This window comes from Zonotrichia leucophrys, chromosome 2 (assembly GCF_028769735.1).
Source record: "Zonotrichia leucophrys gambelii isolate GWCS_2022_RI chromosome 2, RI_Zleu_2.0, whole genome shotgun sequence".
NCBI lineage: Eukaryota > Metazoa > Chordata > Aves > Passeriformes > Passerellidae > Zonotrichia > Zonotrichia leucophrys.
Window position 1 is genome coordinate 121,377,125 of NC_088171.1, and position 19,505 is coordinate 121,396,629.

Consider the following 19,505-nt stretch of genomic DNA (forward strand, 5'->3'; position numbering starts at 1 on the left):
CCCCTGCTTTTCTGCATGAGTCACTGAGTTGTGATCTCTGGTTTTGGTGCTTCTACAATCTTGTGCAATGCTGTCATGGCTGTTATGCAGTTAAGCTTTATCTGTTGCATGAGATGAAATAATCTGTATTTTGGATACATAAATGACCTAAATACCAGTATGTCTGGTCTAACACAGTAATTTTGTAGAAAGTGGTGGCATGGGGACAGCTTGGTTAAAACCTGGCTCTAGTGTGGTAGCCAGTCATTTGCTAGTTTTTAATTGTTTTCTTTTCCTTTTTTTTCTCTTAGTTGTCTAACTGTGAGTGATAAAGAAAGAGAAGACACTGTCATTGTACACATGAACTGATGTGGTTTTACTGCATTTGGCCACACACTTAAAAGAAATATGCTGGTACAGAGCAGCCACAGGTCTTATCTCTGCTGCCACTCCTTTCACAAAAGAATGATCTTCACATCAACAGTTTCCACCCTTGGCTTGATAACGTTGCAGTCCTCCCTTTTGCTCTTGGTCCGAATGCAGAGATTAAAAACACTCAGTTGATGCAAACGGTGGGTTGGTACAACACACAGAATGGGGTGTAGATGTGCTTCACACAACAGAGAGCAGAATCGAAGGGGAAAATGTTGCTTGGAGGCAAGACGCCTCTTTAATTGATTATGGCAAGGAAAATCAAATACCATATTTGCTTTTTTCCTGGAGTATATCGAAAATGATCATAACTAACATCTGTTCATGTTAAGCAAATACTTGTCAAGATTTAAACTTCTGTTTGCATACAACTCTGAGTAGTGCATCTTAAAGTCATACATATTCATATAGAATGAAGAATGCATAATGTCTGCATAAAAAGATAAGCTGTATGACTATATATGAAGACAACAACTACAATTCTCACAGCACTGTCATTGGTTAATTTTAAAATATTCAAGCATTATTTAAAAAACAGTAAGCTGAACTTAAAACTACACTACAAAAAATTGTATAACTGAACCAATGCTGACTTGTTTTCCTCAATATTAATCAATTTTAATCAATTGTAAAGTTTCCCTTTTTTTTTTTTTCCCTAACACTTTTTGTTAATTCATTGTTATTTTAACCTCCAGTAACACGATCAGACTTCTTCTGCCTCTGGGCAATTGAGTTATGCTCTGATCTTGAGTTCTAAGGGAAATGTTCAATTTTATTTTTTTCCACAGTTGAATAAACAGTACCATGTATACTATCTCTTGTGTTAGAATAGTGTTGTCTTCACATAAGACTCAAATAATGGTATTAGTCATTCATTTCCTTGTACACATACACCCTATTGCGTGTTGACAGGTTTATAAGGATGCAGTGGCAGCCGTGGGTGCTGGGAAGCTCCTAGACGACAGCCTTTGAATCCTTGCAGTCCTGAGCAATGGTGCCTGAGTTAGTCTGTTTATTGTCTGCTTTCTCTCCCAGATGCTTGACTTGTCTGAAAGATTAATACATTAACAAGAGTGGTAAGGTCCAGGGTTGCACATCTTTAAGACATGTTTATTACCAGATGGCACATGAGATTCAAAGGTCACTGTGGAAGGCAACATTTTAAAGTGAAACAACAATATTTATGTTCAAATACTATGCTGATGAGATCATATGGAAAAATGTTTCTGATTAAATTAGTTTATAAATAGCCCTAGTATATCTACTGGAAATTCCAAATGCCACTTTTAGTCTTACTTATTTTACTCTATTACTTCCTAATTTATTTAGTAACACAAGACTACTTTCTTACATAAACTGACTGGCAGCTGAAAAAAAAATCTTTACTGGATGGACAATCCCACTTTCTTAAATAATTGAAAATCCAGTGTGAAACCCTGTTCTATTGTCTACTGCTTAAAGCTAAATTCCATATCAGAGCTTTTAAAGATCTGAAAGAAATTTCAACTTTTAAATTCTCTGAGGTAAAATTCAGCTTGCAGTCATAATGACTTATTGGCAGATAGCTATGCTTATTTACAGGCAATATCATGTGCTACAACACATTTGACAAAAATCCTGTTATGCTACTTACACAGAACCCATACAATGAAAAGAAAATCCTTTTCTTTAGCATTTCCACAGGACTGACTATCTCATAGCTAATTAGTAAACATTATCAGTTACACTAAACCTGAAATCGTGTTTATCCTCTCAAATTGTCACAAACTGTATGTAAATTCCAGAGGAAATAATTTTGCATAGGTTTAAAAGGGCAACTAAGCTCTTAATTAACATTTCTTATCTACCATGCCACACAGGCATTAAAATGCAGAGGATTTAAATGGTACTTACTTTTCATGTGAACCGTTCTCAACTTTCATAGCTCCTTCCACTGGATCCAGTCCTTGCTCTGAAAACTGTTTCAAGGCACTTAACGCTGCCTAAAGAAAAAATGAGTTGTCAAAAAACCCAGTGGCACAATTATATTAGCACCAAATGAAGGAAGGTGTGTGTTTTGATTTTCTAGAATCAATAATTTCCTGTATATTGAAGCCATCCAGCCTACAGGGCTAAGAGAGTGAGTGCACAACAGCTCCATGATAAAGAGCTGTGCTTGTGCATGGATTGAGGAGATCTCCTTCCTGGGGATATCAGTGACTCCCATTTGTGCCAATGCAAGCTTCATCACTTAAGAAAGAATAGGATAGACTTTTATGATTTTTGGCTTTCTGGCTGTAAAGTCTCTCCAGCTTCCCCACGTACTTTCCTAGAGCCCACACTTTTCAGAGATCCTATGGAGAAACTTTTGAGTTGCAAATGGTTGCAGAAGGTGTGAGAAGTGGGAAGAGGGTCAGCAGGACACTACCAGCACTCCAAAGTCAGATCTGGAACAATGTTACAGCCTGAGGTCTAACACACAGTGAGTGAAATGCGCTAATCAGGGGGAGCCTATATGGAGAGATTAGGGAGAATCAGGGATAGAAGAACAGTCAGTTTTTGTATAACATTTTCCATTGCGTTCTTCATTGACCAACTTCTGCCTCATCTGCTATGAGTCCTCTCTTCTTCTCTTGCCTCTATCTGCTTTGGTAAAAAAAATAATTTTCTGCAATTGATTCAGAAAAGGTTGATTATGAAACCCTCTGACATCACATGGCCGACTTTGAAGATAGAGCCAGCACAATAAAACAGCTGAGGTCACTTCTACTGAGAAGGTGAAATGTAAAGCAGAACCGCAAAATGGGTTTTGCTTTTTAATCACTTCCTCCTGAGATGCATTCAGAACTAATCACAGGGGAAAGAAAAGGTGACTTTCCACATTGTGCCCTAAGCTAACACCTCAAGCAGTGGAACTGACTGGAGGCCCTAAACTGCTGTTCACAGTGAAGCAGCAATTGCTGCTGTCTTCTTATTTGTTGGGACAGAAAGAATCTGTGGCTCTATCTTCCTTTCCCTCAGAAAGCAGAGACCCTGCCTGGAACAGGAGCTGCCATTGTAATGAAGTATTAGATTTGCCTTTGTACTAATTCTTTGCCTGGATTCTCTCAACAACTCCTTCGCTTGAAAGGTATGTTTATACAACTTAAATATTATTAGACAATGTGTATTTTGGTGAGATGAATAACAGCACAAAAATTGCCAGGCTGCCCCAAAGTAAAAGACCATGTGTCCCATATTTGTCTATAGTAATGACTAGCTGCTAAAGCCTCAGAAGGCTGTACAAGGCACTCCCACCCATCACGCATGAAAGTAGAATCTTTGTAGTCTGTGAAATGTTATGGTTTGCTCCCTGACCAAAAAAAAAAAAAAAAAAAAAAAGGCTGAACATTTTATAAAGTGTCTTGGTAAACCTCAGATTACTACAATCCACTCCACCTTTACCATGTATTGTGAGCCCCCTGTATGAGATCCCACTACTGGATCTTTCACTTTTGTCACTCACTGAGTTCTCCAGAGAGAATTTTCTCTTTCCTCATTTCTTCTGCCTTTCTTGATGTTTTGATATATTTACATTCTTCACAAAAATTCTTTCTCTAGCACCTCATAGTGTCCCTTCACAAGTTTCACATGTGTATTCTCTAGTCCCATAAGACCACCATCTATCTTTCCATCCTTGATCTTGACTGCACAGCAAATCACTGCTCATCACAAATAATTCCTCCAGTGGCAATGAGGATTTTCAACTACTGTCCTTGAAACTTTCCTGTTCCAGTAACCCAACATATTTCTTCATCCCAATTTCTCTCTTCTCCTCCTCTCCCTCAGGTCCTTTTCATCACAATGCAAGCACGACTCATCATGTGAGGAAGGGGAGTGATTTGGGCTTCTGTGTATCCTTGTACTTTAATTGGTCATGGGTTAGCAACTGTGATAAGGAATCCAATGGGTAGGGACCAGCACCCAATAATCTCCTGTCTTCTCACATCCATTTTTTCCTGATGCACATTAGCAAAACTATCAGAATCTCCTTCCTTCTTACGTATGGTAAACCAAAGCCCATTACCAGGTAGCACTGCAAGGAGGGAAGGAAGCTGAGACATCAGATCCTCCCACACATTTAAACTGCTACCTCACATGTTTCTCAACCCACCTTGTTTACTTTTTCATACCCACTCTTAGCTTCCTGGTCTGATGTGTGAATTGTAAACTTATTGTGGAAGAACTTTGTGTTCAGGTTATTTATTTGTACAATGACTTGGACAAAAATGCCCTGATCATAGTTTGTAAGTAGAGCCAAGTAAAGTTTCATTCAAGATTAAATCACAGATTGATCATATGATCTGCAGAACAGTCTGGTCTCAATTAGGGGAAAATGAAATCCCCAAATCATCAAGAGATTAATTAGACCAACACAAACATACAAATTCTAGATTTGGTGAGTAGCTCTGTTGCTTACTACTGTTTTACTCACAGAACTGACTACTTGCAAGGCATACCACATAAATTACAGAGCAGTTTTCAGGGTTGTTTTCCAGGAAAACTGATTTGATACTTCCTAGATACTGATTTGATACTTCTATTAGCCACCAGCTTAATAAAATCAGATCAAGAGAGCCCCTCTCTGCTTCTAACAGCAAGGAAAGTACTACAATACAAAATAATGAACACTTTGCCTATAAGCATGGATCACTAGGTGTCAATGGGAACATATGGCTGTCAATAAGGTAAATGCAGAACAATTAGAGAAAATACATAAAATGATAATATGACTCAAGGTGTTCAATGATAAGCATGTTTAATACCAACACAATTTCCAAATATTAATGCCTGTAACATGGTGCAGTCTCATTTCGCCATCTCACTCTTGTTCAAGCCATGCCTTTCCCAAACTGAAATATGACATAAAAGATAAAATCTCAGACCTATTGCATTTATGAAACCAAATATCAGAGACAGCAATCAGCAGGGAAGCAGTCCTGTGCCTGTATCCTTGATCTGCCAGCTACAGGTATCAAGGTGTTTTTGTGAGCACTGTTGAAGTCTGCATTTTTCCAGCTCCTAAATGCACTCCCACCCAGGACTTCAGCAGCTCCCAGGGCTAAGCTTTTCTTTCCCAGGTTCTCCCAATCTCCCACACCTCACAGTCCCTCTTTAACTTCCAGTTTCCTAATTTATGAGGTCTGATTTCTTTTTCATGGAACCATGTCTCATTCTCCATAAGTTACCTGTGGGGGAAGCCTAATTACTTATATCCCAACATTTGCAACAAAATTTGAGTTTTGGAAAAGTTATTTCCTTTTTAAAAGGCTCATTCATGGGTTGTGGCTGAAGGGGAGTAGAGGAATGGTAAGAGAGAGCCTAGCAGTGTACTAACCACCCCCCCCCTTCTTTCTCCCATAGCTTGCTTGTATTTGGAAGGATCAGCAAGCGAAGAGCTAAGAGAAGCAGGTGAGTAAACAATACTTTGGATCTTAATTGATGTCTTTAATGTTTCTTCTCTCCCCATCATGCCCCTAGACAGACATGAAGATGCTGGATTCAGGAAGGAAGCTGGTAGCTTAGAGGGCTGTGACCTGAATAGTCAGCAGAGCGACACAGAGCTCGAGTAATCTGCAGTGAAGAAGAGTTACAAGCAGACACCAGGGTAATTTAATCCATGATTCAATTCTATTAGTCCCAATAGATTTACACCACTTGGCTTAAATATGACTTATGAATGGCAGATAACTTAGGTTAAATGAAAAGGAAAGAAAAGAATGGAACATTTGACAGCGAATCTGGTGAACAATTTCCTCTTTCAAAGGCTCAACACTTCCTTCCATTGATATTTTTCTTACAATAGAGCATCTGCACAGATACAGAGAAATTTTTCTTTCCCCCAGAAGATTTTACAACTGTTTTGTGAGTGAAGCCCCATAGGTTACAGAACAGATGTCTTTACACATTTCTTGTATCACTTGTTTTCTGTGTAGCTACAACACTGCCAAAAATCCGATGCCAACAGGATGCACCGCGCTGCTAGCTGTTTGTCTTGGCTGCCATTTCCATTATTAGTATGTGTGTGTATCAGGATGGGGATGGATGTTTCCATTCATTTTTTAGCTTTCCTCAAGTCAATTGGCAATTAGTAAATAGCACTGAAACTTGTAAATATTCTTCCTGTTTCTTACTCTGGGGATTAAGTGTCTTATAATGACAATCTAGTAACATTAGATCATTCTCTAGCAAGAGCAGCAGACAGGCACTCCACTAGCCCATGTGCATTTAAGATCACATCCTCACGATAAAATTTCCACGTTTGTTTTAACACAGTATGTGGTTTGTGTTTTTCCTCTTAAATCTATATTACATTTCAGCTTATTCCGTGAAACTGAAAATTGTAAAAGTTTGTTGCTCTCCTCTGTGGCTCTTCCAGTTGACTTTACCAAGGAGGTCTGAGACAATCCTAATAAACACACTGCTTCATACTGTTACTTTGCTGGCAATATGCCTCCTAACATCAATTTTCTAAGTACATGAAAAAACATATTCAGCTTGGCTTTAATCAGTGTTTTCTGAAGACATAAAATTACAGGCAGAAACTGCAAGACTGACTTGTCAGGGTCTAGAGAAGTTCATGAAGGACAAGATTTTATTGCATTTAGTAGCTGGGTCTTAGTTAAGGACTGAGTTTGCTGAGTCAAATGATTCATTGTGGTCATGTTTCTTGTAGTCACATGCCATATGCATCAGCAAGTCTCTGTTGCTCAAGTTTAGGCTTGAGAACATGTTTGCATACCAGGTTACCATCACAAACTCTAGTCCTGGATTTAAGTTTCTAGCCAAAAGCCTAGACAACAGTAGAGCATGAGCAAAACTGGTAGTATTTACAAACAAATCAATGTTTATTTATTCTCTAAATCAAATGTGTCCCCCTAATCAGTGAGTTTCTTTACCTCTCCCTGACTATTGAGCCCTCAAAAGGCAATGTCAGCTATGCAATAACATCACAGCAAAGCTGTCTGCATCAGTAATGAGATGCACTTCATGAATTTTTAATATATGGATTTTAATTTCACATTTAAAGGCTATTGAAAAAAACCCCAACAATATTACAGCTATAGAGGTGAGTTTGAAGGTTCAGTGCCCCAAAACGGAGCAACTATTTAAATGTGTATGTATTCAAATTATTGTTCTTGGTGATTGCTTTTCATTTCTCTAGATGAAGAAATTTTTTACTAAGCTTCCTCCTGTGTTTAACTTGCCCACACTCAGTACTTCATGCATAGAGAAATGCACAAAGAGAAGATATATTTCTTTGTGTAGACCTACAAATATGCACACAAAGTAGCTAAAATTTGACTCCTTAACATACCTATTTAATTCTCTTGAATTTGTCAGGTTGGCTACATTCAAGGCAAACAAAAACCCCAAGTATTGCAAACAAATCCCTTTTTCCCACAGCTTCAGCTGTAAATGAATTTACTGTATTGCAAGCAATAACTCCTGCTAGGAGTTTTCATTGCTTTCCTTTCAATGTGCTGTTCTCTCCAGTTGATTAGATTTCATGTGAACCAATGTTAAAATCTGTTTGAATATTAAGTTCGGAAAGGCTTTTCACAGCACACAGTGTAAACCTTAATTAAATGACTTTAAGCTCTTTCCTCATATGGTTTATGATATGCATGAAAAACACAAGGTTATAATCTGATTAACTCGTGTAGTTTACATGGAAATAGCATTTTCCAAAACTGATTAATCTCTGCACAAAGGCACAGTCACCTGATAGGCACTACACTTAAGGCTACTGATTGCACCTGTCAAGAGAAGGAGCTTGGAGGATAGGAGGAGTTCACTATTTTCAAACAAAGAATGATGATTCACAGATGTAGCTTAGAACAAGTCCCACGTTGTAGTTAATGCTGCCCCCAGGCAAATCATGCAGCCAGAATTTAAATGACACACAATCCATGTACAGCCTGACCTTGCCAGCTTTCTGAGGGTAATCCTAAAATAAGGATTAACTGTTCTTGAACAATTTTTCCAGCATATTAAACGGAGCTTCTATCAACAGCATGCATGTCACCTTGTCCCACCTAGTTTTATTGGACACGTGTACTCATTCCTCCATGCCTCTCAATATGCTGAGAAGTGCAGGAGTGAAAGACACTATTCAACATGGAACTTCATTTCCATAGGTTTTGATCTTCAACCTAAATTCATCTACTTCATCTATTGAAGAGACTGCTTAACAGTAGAGAGAGTCAATTGGGCATAGCTTATTTTCCATGTGAACCCCCACACCCAAAATCTGACTGCCATTCTTGCGACCATGCAACAATTCCAGGAGTAAGGAATGGTGAAGCATTCTCTTAAAGCCCAAGAAAGTGCTGCATAATCATCTGGGGTGAGACAGTTCTATTGTTCTAATGGTGATGGAAAACTTTCCAATCACAAAGAGAGAAAAGCTGAAAAGAACCTATTTAAAAATTAGTAAAAGGTAGGTTTTTATATGAAGGGGATTTAATAAATGATACTCAAAGTCAAACACATCAAAGTTAACAGAATATGAGATTAATCCAGCATGGAGAGGTTAGTCTAGTTGCCAAGTTTAGGTTGTATTTTTACTTGCAGATAGGAATAAGAGAAGAAGGGATTGCTAAAGGATCTGAATGGAACTCAGACTGTACGGGATTGTTCTTTAATCTGTATCTTCTCAGACTCCTCCCACACACATATTCGCACTTGAAAGGGGTATTGTGCTCAAGTGCTATCAAGACATTTGCCTTCATGGCAATTTATGCAGGAAACCAGTAAGTTGATGCTTGTCCATGAACATCTCAAAAGATCTTTCAGGTCCAGTGCCAGTATCTACTGAGGTGCTACATCCTCTTATGGTGAAGTGAGGTGTGAAAGTTGGGCCCCAGTACCAGCACTTAAAATAAATCTTAAACAGTTAAAACAGCATTAAGTGTTAAATAAATCTTCTATCAGATATTTTCAGTATCTTTTCAGTGTATTTGCTGTAGATTTTGTCTAGAATTCAGGAAGTTCTTTTAAAGTAAATTTATTTCTAAATTCAAGACTCCAAATTTTTCCTTCAGTGGCTGCAATTCCAAGAACAAATACAGAAAGAATCACGAATCATCACAGCTTACTTAAGAACATGAAAGAAAATATTTTAAAATAAAATTTCCAAGTGTTTGCACTACTTATATACAACAGAATTTCACTAGACAGCAATTAACCCTAAATTAATCTTGCTTCTAATTTTATATCCTTAGACAAAAGCTACTTAAACACTAACTTTCAGAAGGAGGTAGACATTTAAGTAATGTAGGGGCTTTCAGTAATTAGAGACTTCCAAATGACAGTACTTAGATGGCCAATTATTGTATTGGTAGGTGGAGGTTTAAATTATGCAACGAAGACAACGCTCAAGCATGATTGAGGAGCTGCAGACAAAAATTATAGGAAATTTTAAGAATGACAGCTTCAAACATAAAGCTGAAAACAGCAGAATGCATATCCTCAGGCGAAATTTTGCACCAGCATTGAAAAAAGGCCATGAATCACTCTCTCATCGCTGATGGCTGGACAATATCCTTGTCAGCTGTGTTCTCAGAATGATCTGGTTTGTTTATTTATTTATTTATAGGCATTTCTCCACATCACTGCAGCAGAGTTGCAAGTCTGCTGCCATTAACCCTATATACATTGCAGAAGATATTGACCTCTTGATTTTAAATAATTTGACTAAGATTCCTAATTGTGCAAGAGGTTACAATGACTTCTAAAATATGCTGTGTTAAACAATCCTCTTCCTTCATCTGGCCTCCAGAGCTCCATCCTGGTTTTGACATCACTGCCACTGCCTTCACTGCATGGGTGTCAATACTTGAAATGACAGTGTTACTCCCCTCGAGGGAATGGGCCCTGACCCACATAGTAATGGAGATATAGCTAGAACTCTTTTAACAAAATTAATGAGCTATAAGCATTTATTCTGTTATTTAAATGGTTTTCTTAGGCAATTGCTTATACAGAGCAGTCAAAAACCCAAAATATATTAAAAGATTTTTATGAATTCCAAAATATCCACGCCAAAATCAGTATACAACAAGATTCAAGGCATCAAGTATTACTCAATACTTGTATCCACATGGTTACTCTTTCACTTAGTAAATTGAACTTGTAAAACATTCTCATTAGTGTTTAGATACTTTTTGGTTCTCCTTGCCAATATCCTCTTCTTCATGAGACAAAGTGTCACTAAAGAACAGAGCTAATTTAATTAATGCTGTTTTAAAAGAGAAGGAAATCAAAGCGAGAGAACATGAGCACAGAAAGTGCTGGCTCAAGGTCAGGCAATAAAAGTAAGAATCAGTTTTACTAGTTTACATGGATTTTGTCATAGGCCAAGACAGAAAGAGGGAGATTCTGAATGAAGGTATTTAATGACAGAAAATTTTGAAGTCTGCATGCAGCCATTTAATTCAAATGCCTCATTCCTTTCACTATCACTCATCAAGTTATCTTCTTCCCAACAATGCAAAACATTTTCTATAGAGGAGTAAAAGTCTCCCTTTTACGAGAAGATGACTGGTGAGAGCCTCTCAAAAATTTTTCTTTGCTGAAACATTCTAAAGAGTATATTTCTCCCTACAATGTTTAACAAAACTACCTATTTTTTTCTTTAAACTTGACATAGTTTTATGTCTAAAGACCATACACTTTGCTTTAGACATGGGAGCCATTTCCTAAATATCAGATTCCTTGGCTTTAGCAATTTTAGAATGAAAGAATGTTTGTTCTCTCATACTGAGTCCATTACCTTAAATTTTAAGCTCTTGTCAGTCTAAACATGACTAGAAACTTCGGTTTGAAGACAAAAGCAATAGATCACCCTTAATGCAAAGCATTGGCCATTGGTTTCTTCAAGAAGCAAATTGTAGCTGGAACAATGCGGGAGTTTGGGGCTGTATATTCTTGCATTACAACATCTGTAATGAAGCCCATGTACTAAATTGTATCCTATCTCTGCTTCTGTGAAACTCAACTCCTGTGGCCAGCACACTGGCATTCAGAGAAGGATACTTCCACCCTCAGAGCCCTAATGACCAATCTCCCTCTTCATTCTCCAAGTCTCATTTTACAAGTCTGCATGTATGTCCAACAAAGTACCAAATCTAGATTGACAGCTAAAAGCATTATATTTAGCATATATGGCATGTAATTGGAAATTTGAGTGTTTCCAAAAGGAAAAAGTTTTTGATTCTGATCTTAGAGTATTCTTTCACTGCATTAGCTGGTATTTTTTTTCCTAATTGAAGCTGATTTAAGTGCGAGCAGAGTCAGACCCAAGATCAACAGGACAAGCTTCTCATCTGAAGTAGTTTGTAACATAATTTTGTCTTTGCTAACTGTTGATGGCTCATCCTCATCCCATTTTAACCTACAACCATCAGCTCCCTTAATGGAAGTGTCCATAAAGATCTTCTCTAAAATATGCTTTTCCAGCACACTTAATGTCTTTTAATGTCTTTCCAATTAAATCCAGATGTGAAAAGCTTAAGGAACAGTTCTCAGGACTGAAAAAGATGACATAAATCTTGCAGCTGACAGAGATCCCACTGAGCTCAGTTGGGGAAATTCACAGAGGACTTCTTGTGGGCCAGAAAAGCTGCTGGGTATAAAGACAGATGTGTATACTCCTATTAAAAAAATTTAAATAAAAACTGACTCCTACAATGAGGTATCCACAATTATCAGGGACATTACTAATTCAATCCCTCAATGTGCTGAGCACATCCTGTGCTGTACAAATTTCCCTCATCTTTTCGGGAAGTTTATCAGAGTTGCAGGGGGTCACATCTGCTCGGGAAAGAGCCCCTCACCTTTCAGGATTGCACCACTTAAACCACTGGAGGGGCTGATATGGAAAACACTGTCTGTCTTGCTCTCTTACTGCTTTCAACAGGGAGGTAACATACTCTGCAAAACAATCCTGGATTTCTGTCCACTCTCCTTTATCTCTTCCATAATCGAGTTACCATATTAAATTGTGGTTTTATTACAGAAGACTCCCCAAATGTGATATTAATTATAAATTCTGACCAGTATGATGGGAAACTGGTCATTCTTAGTAGCTGACTACCACTGCTGTGCAAGTGTTGTTTGTGCAGCTGTCAATTTGGGGTTTGTTTTGCTGTAATCACTTGCACACCCTTAGGATTTTTTTTTATTTTATTTTAACAACAGTACATCATCTTATTTTCCAAACATAAACTGTAAATGTAGGCGCAGATTAAGCCACATCTTTCAGAGGGACAGGAAATACTAACACACACAGTTTGTATTAAAGAATGTCTCTAGAAAACTGCCCAATAATAACAGCTTTCATAATTTCCTACCTTTCTGCTACTTAGCTAATTTTGAAATTAGTAAACTATCCAGATATATCAATGATTTTTAAAGATCTACATCCTTGTGAGACATCTGAAAAGAGAAGAATGTTCCAGGGTAGAAGAAAATCCCATTTCTAACTGAAGCTTAAATTTGGGTTCATTAATGATGGAAACTTCAGTAATGACATTTTGAATAGCATTACTTAATTTCTTTGCATTTTTCTAATGTCCATACAAAGGTTTTAGCATGATTTGTTGTCATGAGTGAGTGTACAGAAATATGAAACTGACTACCTGAATTAAAGGACAGTTTGCATCCTCAAGTACAAGAAGTGATCCAATACTGGGATGTGAACAGTAGTGCAAACCTAACAGTGAAAGCAGCAGGCTCCTAAACACACACACACACACACACACACACACACAAATCCTCTTGAAGACAAAATTCCTCTGGTTAACAGCTTGCTTTACTTTTCACAATGGCCAGCACTTTACAGACTATCACTCCTTCAGGGCTGAAGGCTGGATCTGACTCCCACCAAAATCACTGCTTCATGACCATCACCCAGGAGTCACGAGGAATGCCCTTCCCTTGGAATGAGCTGCTGCTGCCATGAGGATCCCACTCTTGGCTAGCTCAGAGAATGAGCTCAAATCTTTTGCACTTTGCTGCCAGGGACCACCAGGCCAGCTCTGATTTATAGCTTTTTCTTTACAGTTTTATGATACAAGAATGTTCACTTGTAATTACAACAGCATTTTGTTGGCTCCCTGCCTTCACTTGGGTATGTGCAACACCATATCCTTCATTCCAGCCTTTTTTATGTCAGGACCCCAAATTTGAGAAGAAGTACATCAGTATTACAAGGATGCTGCAGAACTTGCTGCTCCTTTAAAAGGAGACTTGTACATATTTTTTCAGGGGTACAGGTAAGCAGCTGGATCTGACATTCAACTAGGAGTCTAGTGGAGAGTTGGTCAAAATTCTTCCTCAGAAAAATACTAACCGAAGAAAAAACTTTGTATGGGAATGTATGATTTCTAAGAAAAGCTTTTTTAGGTCCAAGGTAGACTCTTCAGTCAAAACATCACAGACAAGTGCAAAATATAACCACTGCACTAATGACTGTTTGGTTGCCACATTCATATCCTTGCTGATTTGTCTCTATGAGAAAAGTTCAACAGGTCTCTAGTTTATTTAAAAGTGAACGGAAATACTTGTACTCTTGATGAGTTTTGTGGGATAAAAAAATCTGGTTTATTCAAAAGAAGATGATCCTGCCATTAAGCTGCTGTATCACCTTGAAGAAACACTTTAGCTCAATATTTTTCAGACATACACTTAGCTCCTGACTTTGAGATAATCAAGTGGTACATTTCCATCACTTGTGGTTTAAACTTGATTTTGTCATTTTCAGTAGAGGCATAACCTCCTTCAGAGAAAATTCCAGGTATTTTAGACATCATTTAACAGTTAACTGTCAAGCAATTTCCACGTCTTTTAAACAAAGAATACTTCTGTGCTAGCTTAATTTATAGAGCCATATATGTCCCATTTTAAGTGGATGTGATTAAGAAGAAACACTAAGCTTAGATTATTCTACTAAATGAGAAAAGTTTAAAGCCAATAAACTGTATCTAGGATTTTAGCTGGGAGATGAAATAAAAGGCACATTTGTTCCTGGTCACTGAATATTTAACCTGGGTCTGTTGCTCCTGCTGTTAAGCTCCTATACATTCCTTACTAGCCCATAGTGTCCAGCATTCCCAGCTCTCAGTGCTTGGAATTAGAGGTGAAATGCAAAATAAAACCAGGTTTTTTTGAGAGTTAGTGTATGGAAAGCATCAAATATTCTGACAGAAGGAGGCAAGTGAAAAGGCTAATTTTTAGAGATGTCTTCTACAGATTCTTAAAATTTAGATTACATGTATAAAAATTCCAACCTACCATTTAGGTCTGAGAATTCTGGCAGTATCTGAAAAGTGGGAAGATGCTGCTGAATCTGGTGGATAAATGAAAGCTGTGCACTGTCTAGCTCCTTAGTAAAGAAAAGGAGAAGTTGAGCCTTATGCTCTGACTCAGGTCTCCATCTCATGTATGAGAATATTTTTCAAGTGCCCCCAAGTTTTCCTTCAATATACAACAAGCAGGAAAGAAAAAATCCTGGGTTTCTAGTACAAAAAACCAAACCTATACTGTTTCTATCCCTCCTGTGCCTTTTCAATCTTATCTTTTTCGTTTTTTTTTAAAGTAGAATATTTTGACTTGTCATTTTGCAATGCAGGAGCTCTAATATGACTTCATTGCTTCTCCTTTTAAGTCAAAATCTTGTGAGAGTATTTGGGTATTTCCTCGAGTTGAAATAAACTAGTCTGCCTTCAGTGGCTCATCACTCTGGTGATCAAGTTAAATGACACCATTGCAGAAAAGCCTCATAATACATATTCTCCCCCTGCCTAGTCCAGAGCTGCTTTTTAACACACAATTTCAAGCATTTCTTAGCAAATGCGTCTTGAGGTGAAGGATTTTTCCTCACTTAAAATCATTACCTTTCTGTGCATCTTTTGAAATAGTAGATGCAATATTATTGGATTATTTTCTATTTTCTACTGCTTACAGGTCTCCTTTTTAAAGGAAATGCCAAATCTACCCTCAGATTCAGCTTCTGTTGCTGTTTGTATGTTGATTTAAGTAGGAACTGGCCTTGTTCACCTGGATTTGCTTCAGTCATTAAGACCTACTTCAAGCTGCTAGTGCATAGGTAGAAAGATAAAAAGAGTAGTAAGTGGCACCTTCAGTCATCTCCTTGATTGCTGTCCTGTGTGTTTTTCTGGTAAAAGTGATACTTGTAGGGTACTCTGTACTTCAAAAAGTGCTTCAAGAGAGGCAGCAGGAACCAAATTTCCCCAAGAACTTCTTAAATTCAGGAACCTCTCCAGCTAGTAAGTCACAAATGAAGGTTAGACACTCCTTGTCTCTGATTAACTGAGCTCTGCATCTATGAACCTGCTTTTACTCCATTTACAGTTGCAGTCAAAAATATAGATCTATGTCCAAAAACTTTACTGAACAGCTGGGGTTCAGTCTGGACATCTGCTAACGGCTATTTTATCATTTCATTCCAGCATCTATTATTAAAATTCATTAACCATAGCTGTCAAAAAGAGCTAACTCAAAATCTTGCTAGTTACAAAACAACCTGTCAGGATTAGATTCAATAAAAAAATTCAGGTGCTTACAAATTAGGCGCTGTAAGAGTGAAGTTTTAAACAGCACTTCCCTGGAATAAAACCAAAGGTCTAAAGCTAAGTACTCAGTTTTTTCACTCAGCATAAAGATCAGAGACATTTCTCTGAAGAATGAGCTGAGAAAGCTACATGGTGAGTCTGGAGCTACCTGCAGGCAATGAGGTGCTCCAAGCCTAGGGGTGAACCCCTGGTCCTCTCTGGAGTTCCTCGGCAAGGCCAGGACCACAGGCAGGCCTGGCAGCTTGCTCAGCTGGTGGCTACAGATGCACAGTGCTCTCCTGAGGACAGCTGGCCCTTCAGCTCTCTGAGAGACCTGAGCTGAGCTTGCTGCTGCCATTGAGAAGGTGACCAGCAGAGAAGTGGTGCAAGTGAGACTCTCCTTTCTGTCCTTTTGGCAGTGTCACAGATGTGAGCACTGCTGTCCAGAGCATGACACACAGATTTCAGATTTCCTAGCTTTAGGTCAACAAACCAAATCCTTCCTCCTAGGTGACAATCTAACCTCCAGGATCAGTGATAGGGAAGATTCAGCTGCTGCAAAAAAAACAAAAGTCAACATACATGGATCAAAGAAAGGGAGGAGTCTGACTCCCCAGGCTGATCACAGCAGTTACCAAGCTGTCCTGAGGATCACCCCATGCTCCCTAGATAATTTCTGTTCTCTATCTAATTGGTACTTTAGCAGTAAGTTCAGAAGTGATAAAAGCAGGAATTTCAATCCAGTACTTCTGCTTTTGGGGGCTTCTTTAAAAGGTAGGATGCAATAATATTCTTTCTCATCCTTTCTCTGTGCAATCCCGAGTATTTTAAGGTTTTATTATGTGAAGGCTCTGGTTATCTGGGAAGGTAGATAAATAGCTGCACATGCATTTAGACAGTCTCCTGTGACATGTAATTATTAATACCTGAAGGCTGTGGGAAGAGTTCATGTTTCCTGAGTAAGTCTATGTTACTGTGTAAAGCATGGAAACCACCAGCAACCATCCAACCACAGCTAAGAAGAAAAGCCCTCAGGATGCTGTTTTATTTAACATTCTTCTGTATAAGGCACTTTCATGATTATACAGCTCAATTTTAATAAAAGATTTTATTAAGATAAATAATAATAATCCTTCACTATTCAAGCTCTCTTCATGCAAATGATCCAATAAGCCTGCACATGTATTCAAACCGTTTGAGAGGGTTTCCAGGATCAGGATACAAGCAATTTTACTGCCCCATCACAGAGTACAGTTAAATTAGTTAAAATCAACACACTCAGAACAAAGGCAAAAATACTAATGTAAGTTAAATGATAGTAGAGATTAAAACTTTATGTCCAGTCTCAGTTAGTTCTAAGAATTTAATGATTTTAGCTGTCACATAAACAATAAAATCAGAGCATGAAGGAAGCACTAGAGTTCTAAGGCTCTACCAGAAGCAGAGAAAATCCACACGAAATGTTATGCATATTAGGCAGTAATATTCCTCAAGCACAAATAGGACCTAACTGAAGCCATGCTTGGGATAACTGTCATGCTATTGAGTTACAGTAAAGAGGAGATCAGACTTATTCTTTCCTTCCCAATGAAATCATTATAAACAAATCATATAATGTTTGGACACCAAACTCCTGAAACAAAGAAACCTAGAAAATCTCTTAAAACCACCCACAGACTCCCCATGCTGGCCTGTGATTATACAACTGGAGAAGATCATCCAAACTGTGATGTAAACCAATGTCAGTCTGCAAAGGATAGGGCTACAGTGGTTCTAACAAAAAATAAAGTAAGTCAGTCCCTGGAAGAGCCATCAGTAAGGAATACTTTCATACTTACCATCCATTTTCCCTGTAAATGAGGAAAACTTTTTTAAAGCTTAGAGAAAGAACTTAACTTAATCCCTACACTAAGGATACAGGACCCAGATTCTCTTGTGGGTTTTTACTCTACTGCAAAACACATTCAGTGAGCCTAGGACCAGCCATAAAGGAAAATACTTCTTAATGGACCCCACTGCTTTTTGTATTTCAACCTGCTCCTCTATGAAAATCTTTTTGTCCTCCTTATTTGTTATGTGGATACATTCACCTTCATTTTTAGAAATACACATGCAAAACAGCATTTTTTCCCCCTATGGGACTACTCACCAAGAGAGATGATCCAGTGCTGAAAACCTTTCCATTCTATCAGTAAAATACAGTGTTTCTGTAGACTGCATTTCTACCTCAGAATTGTAGTTTTCCTCCTTGCCTATCATCTGGAAGTAAACTGTTCTAGACCTGAAAACAACATGTGCCTGTCTAGAAGAGATGTGAAAGGGTCCAGCTCTCTTTCCATAGACATGGCCTGGAAAGTGCCAACCTCTGTGCACCCTTAGGGGAGGCTTCACAAGAGCCAGGACACACAGTGCTAAGGATGCTAAAGCAGGGGACTAACCCAGCTGCCCTGAAGGTGGGGTCTATGACATGTCCATTTTTTGTCCTGTTTCTACTCAATTTAGATTCCACGAGGCTAAAAAATGTTTTACTGAAGTAAGGAGCTAATGATACAGTGCAAGCCCATTTTCAAATATTCTGGCATTCTTTCTTTCTAGCTATGCCATTGAGGAATTTAATATTCGCATGTGTTTAGTAAAAAAACTCACTTCATTAGAATCAGCCATCCCTGCAAATTGCTTGATAGTTTATGTTTCTCTAACATTAATTTTATTCTTGTTTCTAAGCCACAATTGACTGAACTGTAACTTGGTATCAATAATGGGCATTAATCATAAAAAAGAAAACACAAGAAGCAGTAATGGACTGACAACGTTTGTTAGTCTTCTCCAGTGAGGGTGCAACAATTAGCAATACAGTGAATATCAATCATTCAAATGCTGAAAAAAATGTCTGTATAAGGAGAAGAAATGAAAAATGGTAGCCGACAAAAATTCAACAATCTTGGAGAAAAAAATATTGAACAATTATTATATTTAACAGACTGTGAAAGAACACTTCATTAATAAGATGGCAAAATATTTTGTACTAGAATTAATAAATTCTCATTCTTAAGAAAGTATGTTCTGCAGAATTTACACAAAGTTTGTTTTTTCATATTGTCATATATGCTTCTTATATATTGCTAACCTTCAATCTTTTTCAGTCTTATTTACATCATGCCTGACTAAAAGCTGTTCTACTGGCATCAGTGTTACCAGCAGCTGCACTTTGAGTTATCAACACACTTGTGCATGAAAATTTTTTGATTAAACATAAGAAAAAAGATTCTATCTGTTCTTCATGATCACTAGCTCTCTTGTGTTCTAACTACTGCAATGATTCCATCAAAGCTCATCATATAAGAAGAACTAAAGTTAAATAATTTCCTCCAATATTTTTACCTGATTTTCCATATGCAATTTTAACTTACAATGTTTATAACTAAATAAAAATTATTATGAATTATAAAGACAATATACAAAAGCAAAAAAATGTATTTTTTTGAGTCATGTGTTCAA

The 19,505-nt window shown here is 37.8% G+C and overlaps 1 protein-coding gene across 4 annotated transcripts in view; it reads right to left on the bottom strand.

The window, feature by feature from the left end:
- Positions 1-331: 331 nt before the first annotated feature.
- Positions 332-19,505, bottom strand: part of STAU2 (staufen double-stranded RNA binding protein 2) — a 172,162-nt gene continuing 152,988 nt past the window's right edge. For all 4 annotated transcript variants that reach the window (XM_064706228.1, XM_064706231.1, XM_064706230.1 and 1 more), the window contains 2 exons: positions 2,305-2,393; positions 332-1,459 (listed from right to left, as the gene is read on the bottom strand). In XM_064706228.1, coding sequence (XP_064562298.1) covers positions 1,366-1,459; positions 2,305-2,393 — 183 coding nt within the window. In that variant the 3' untranslated portion in view covers positions 332-1,365. The remainder of the gene's footprint in view (positions 1,460-2,304; positions 2,394-19,505) is intronic.